The sequence below is a fragment of the Penaeus monodon genome, chromosome 5, assembly GCF_015228065.2.
Source record: "Penaeus monodon isolate SGIC_2016 chromosome 5, NSTDA_Pmon_1, whole genome shotgun sequence".
NCBI lineage: Eukaryota > Metazoa > Arthropoda > Malacostraca > Decapoda > Penaeidae > Penaeus > Penaeus monodon.
In genome coordinates this window covers 13,444,129-13,449,128 of record NC_051390.1, presented here as the reverse complement: position 1 = coordinate 13,449,128, position 5,000 = coordinate 13,444,129, and the positions used below count along the sequence as shown (strand labels likewise).

Sequence of the window (5,000 nt, the reverse complement as noted above, 5' to 3'; positions counted from 1 at the left end):
AGAATTTATTCCTTTTTATCCATACAATGTTTATGTTTGAAACTGGTATATAATACTGAAAATTACTGCATTCATTAGGAAGGTATAAAGTGCTCTTAATTAGTTCTCTTAAATGCTGTAAGTTTAAAAGCTTCAATATTAATTTACCCAAAATAGTACAATATTGTCAGAATATGTTACTTGGAGAGAGATGAAATAACTTCTAGTCAAGTGATAGTTCAGTCAATGTCAATAAAATACTGTACTTCAATATGAATGAAACATTCACTCTAAATGCTTGTATAACTATATCTTAAATTTAAGATCCTCACCTTATTATGCTTTCTTACTAAGTAGCTGAGCAAATTGTATTTCAGGGGTGATCATTACATTAGTTATCAAAGTGTATCCTGTTTTAACTTTAATTTTACTGTCTCAGCACATGGTGTGTTTGAATTCCAATTGTGTAAAAAATAATTTAAAGCTTTGTAATGATAGGAATTTACATTTATTAACCACTCCTTTACAAAATAAAGTTAACTTTTCTCTTATCAACAGATACATGATAGAGGAGTACAAGACTGGTTTTACACCAAATCCAGATATCTTGTGCAACAGGCATATCAAATTTTCCCCATTTTTGAAGCATGCTCAAGAACATTCGAATTCTGAAATCGTTGCTACAGGCCACTACGCCCGGACATCATTTGGTGAAGATATGGAGTATTACAATCCCCAAAAAGGTTGGACTTTTTTAACAACATTCTGATGAATACAGATCAACATCCTTACCTCTAGATTTATTCTGTGAACTCTGTGATTAGTGCAAACATCTTTGGTATTATTCCCAGATTATCTGTGAAGCACAATTAGCATGTGATTAGAACATCACTATTATTTATCTTTTTATTTCTATCTATATTCTTGCTATGATTCTTTTGCTGATATAGTATTAATATGCTCTGCTTAAAGCAGCACTCTTCCTGTATGTTATTTAAATGTCTGGATTGTTCCATATTTTAAAAATAGAACCATATTATGTCACTTAGCCATTTCTTGCCTTCTTATTCTTTCTTATTACCATTTTGTCACTTTTTGTCTTCAAAAGAATTGTGATTTTTATATTCAAACTTTCATGCTACTATTGTTTTGAAGTTCCTTAAAGGTCTTCAGATTTTGAATATTTGGAATTTGGTATGTTAGCACTGAGATATGAATAAAAAGGTTTGTTAAGAATCACCATGTTTAACCCAATGGGAATGTTTAAATCATGTTTTATTTATTTTTATTTTTATTATTATTTATTTATTATTATTTTTTTTCATTATTGTCATTTGCTTCTAAATTGTTATTACTTATTTCTTGAATCCTTTTCCTTAGACTGTTGTCTGTTATAATTTTTGTACTGATTTTTTCTTTCAAAAATTTGATAACACTGAAGCATATGGACAGGGACACAGCAACCAGGGGGATGGAAGTGTGCATCTTATGAGGTGAAATGAAAATCCTCAGTAGATATGATTTTGTAATTGAATGCCTTTCATTTCTTTATATTTGGGTTTGTTAATATTAGACAAGTGTAAATTAGCTTTATTTTAGCCATCTTGTAACAGTCTAGATAGAAAATTTTTAAAATTTTTCTGAAGGCTATTTGAAAATCATTATGTTCCTCTTCAGTATATAGTAGGCACCTCTTGTTATTTATCTTTCTTTCTTAGCTGTTTACTAAAAAAGAAAATTATGTTGGTTGTTGTAGAGTATACTATTCATTATTTTTCACTGCAGAGGCTTTCATTCATGCTTTTAAAGAAGTTTTATCAAGTGAAATGCATAAAAATGTCACGGCAGAACCCTTGACACTGTCCCCAAAGGTAAAATGCTAGTTACAACCCTCTATGCAGAACAAGAAATAAGGCATGCAGTTTTTATTATGTATATTAACTCACACAAAATAGTAATATAGATTTCATTTTTGAACAGGAGCGAAGCTTATGCAGGCTATTGATCGACTGAAGGATCAGACTTTTTTTCTTAGTCAGATTCCACAAAGGTCTTTACAGCAAACAATGTTTCCTTTAGGTAAGATTAATTGTCTTTGTAGCAGTTGAGTATTCAGAAATTAAAGGCTGATGCTACTGCATGTGATAAAGCTTTAGCTTAATGGATAATTTTGCATCATAGCTTTTAACCCATTGCATCTGGATGCTTCACTGTCATCACATGTCCCAAAACATGAGCATTAAGCTTACTTGAGCAGCCACTCTGCCGGGTGTGCAGCTTTTAGGTTGGGCGCACATGAATACTCGGATGGAGTGACAAGACTCAATGCCTCCCTCAGAAAAGTTGTTGTATCTTTTTCTTTGTAAGTGTTTTTAGCTTTTTGCCATTTTCCAATGTCAATATTTGTCCTTTAATTTGCTTATCCAGATGGTAATAGACTGTTTTCCTTGCACAAACTCCCTATCATCTCTGTAGGTAGTCTATAACTCAGTGCAATAATAATAGCAATAAGTAACATTTTGTTTTTTGTGTAATTTAAAAACGTTTTCATGATCTTCAATTTTCTATAATACAACCTGCACTACCAGTCACACCTGGCAGGAATAGGATCGTGAGCGTGAAAATAGTGTCCTCCCTGGCGCTGGCCCTCTTATAGTCATGGCTTACGGATAGTATATTTCACACTTGTTTATCAATGGAAATAATGCAAGAGCCACTTCCTAAATGCCCACTGAGTCTAATCACCTTCCAAAAGCTTTGTGTACTCATGGCGACTCATTCCCATCACCCCGTCTTCAGCGGAAATTCTTATGACCGCAAACTTGCCTCACCCTAGTCCTCAACCCAAATTTTTTTATGATGGCATGTTCATATTACTCACTCCTTAAGCCAAATTTTTTCATGAGGTGATAATCATGTCATCCAGATCGTGGGGTTAAAGGAGTTACAACTGAGAAGAGAACATACAGTGCTTATAATAGTAATTTGTTGGTTGAATATATTTGAATAAATTAGCTTGGATATGTTACAGTGCAGTTATGGACATACTATTAGTATTAGCTTCAATTTTAAAGCTCTATAATTTGTGCTGTAGGCTTAGGATTTTGTGTTAAGGACCAGACCTTATGTTAATGCTATGGTCACTGTTAATGCTGTTGTCACTGTCATTAAGAAATGATAAAAAGTTCATTGTTCCATATCTAGATGAATTAATTGCCCTTAAAGTAATGTGTTATGTGGATTTCTCATTCATAATTCAGCAGGAATGTTCATATTTTGACAGTTATGTTATTATGCAGTTAGAGTGCATTCACACAAAGGCATGGGTAAACTTAACATAAAAATACATAATTGCATGCTTATTGAAGTAAGATTTGTTTCAGGGGAATATAATAAGGCTGTTGTTCGCAAGATTGCTGCAGCTGCTAATCTTGACCGAGTGGCTCAGAAGAGGGATTCTACAGGCATCTGCTTTATTGGTTCACGAGACTTCCAGGATTTCATATCTGAGGTATATCCTAGCCAAACCACTGGCCAGGTTTTTCCTTTTTTCATATTTTTCATGGGTGTCACTTTCAGTTTTTTTTTTTTTTTTTTTTTTTTTTTTTATAGTGGTAGAAGACAGAATTACTATTATGATGAGAGCTTTATTAGTGTGACTGTTATTGTAATGAGACTTTTATTAGTTTTCTTTGTTAATAGAATGAAACCTTTTGTTGTTGTTTATTATTGTAATGAGACTTTTATAGCCTGAAGTCTGAATTCATAATTTTCATTTAGAGACTCCTGCTTGATGAATATGAGATGCATTTTAGGTTTTACTGAAGTGATATCTTTGCACTTATTATAATATTTTTATTGTGGTCATACTAGTTCCTTTTTTCAATTATGTGACTTATTGTAATGAATTGTTTTTATTCCTCTTTTCATGATTCTGATTTTATACCGCCATTTTTAATATGGGTTAAAGTTTTCCGCATTTTTCCATATTTCAGCTTTAACACAGTTGGTAGTTATAACATGAAATTACTTTAATGGATTAAATCTATCTGACACTCTCTTTTTCAGTATATTGAAGACAACCCTGGCAATTTTGTAGATATTGACACAAGAGAAGTTGTAGGAACGCACAAGGGAATTCATCAGTGGACAGTAGGTCAACGGTGTCACCTAGGAGGAAAACGCAAAGCATACTTTGTAGCAGAAAAAAATGTTGCAGCAAATGATATTTTGGTTGTGAGTTCATAAACTTTGCATTATTACCAGTTCTTATGATTTATTTTTGGGTATATAATATTAATATTTTAAGTTACATAAGTTTTGTAAGGTTAGTATGGAATTTTTGATCATAAACTAAATTTCCAATATATCATTAGTATAAGAACTAATGATATATACAACAGTAATTGGAAGGACACTCTTTTTTTGTATGTTCCAGGTTGCAGGTAGTGATCACCCAGCACTATTCACATCTACAATTTTCACAGAGCCAATTCACTGGGTACATAGACCACCCTCACAAATTTATTCAGAGGGCCATTTAGACTGTATGTTTCGCTTTCAAAATACTGCTCCCTTAGTGCAATGTGTACTAACAACACATGATGTTAACCCTTGGCATCGTTCACCAACACAAAATAATATGGTCGTCAGCCTTGCAAAGCCTCTACGAGCTATTACACCTGGTCAGGTAAGGAATATAAATCTTCATGCATATATATATATATATATATATATATATATATATATATATATATATATATATATATATATATATATATATATATATATATATATATATATATATATATATATATATATATATATATATATATATATATATATATATACGTGCATATTTGCAAACCTACACATACCCATCTACATGCACATTTACTCCTACACATTTACCTATACCTACATCTACTCCTACAAGTACATTTACACCTATCGACACAACTATCCACTTGCTTACATCTACACAAACATACAAAAACTACCACAAATCACACATAGACAAA

The 5,000-nt window shown here is 32.0% G+C and overlaps 2 protein-coding genes across 5 annotated transcripts in view; one reads left to right on the top strand and one right to left on the bottom strand.

Moving 5' to 3' along the window:
- The window catches only part of LOC119572995 (mitochondrial tRNA-specific 2-thiouridylase 1-like), a gene marked incomplete at its 3' end in the record, with an annotated part of 7,285 nt that extends 2,616 nt beyond the window's left edge, over nucleotides 1-4,669 (top strand). Inside the window, 5 exon segments of the mRNA XM_037919981.1 lie at nucleotides 538-722; nucleotides 1,960-2,058; nucleotides 3,363-3,490; nucleotides 4,048-4,215; nucleotides 4,418-4,669. Coding sequence (XP_037775909.1) covers nucleotides 538-722; nucleotides 1,960-2,058; nucleotides 3,363-3,490; nucleotides 4,048-4,215; nucleotides 4,418-4,669 — 832 coding nt within the window.
- Nucleotides 1-5,000, bottom strand: part of LOC119572994 (5'-AMP-activated protein kinase catalytic subunit alpha-2-like) — a 122,123-nt gene that overhangs the window by 59,792 nt on the left and 57,331 nt on the right. The window lies entirely within an intron of this gene.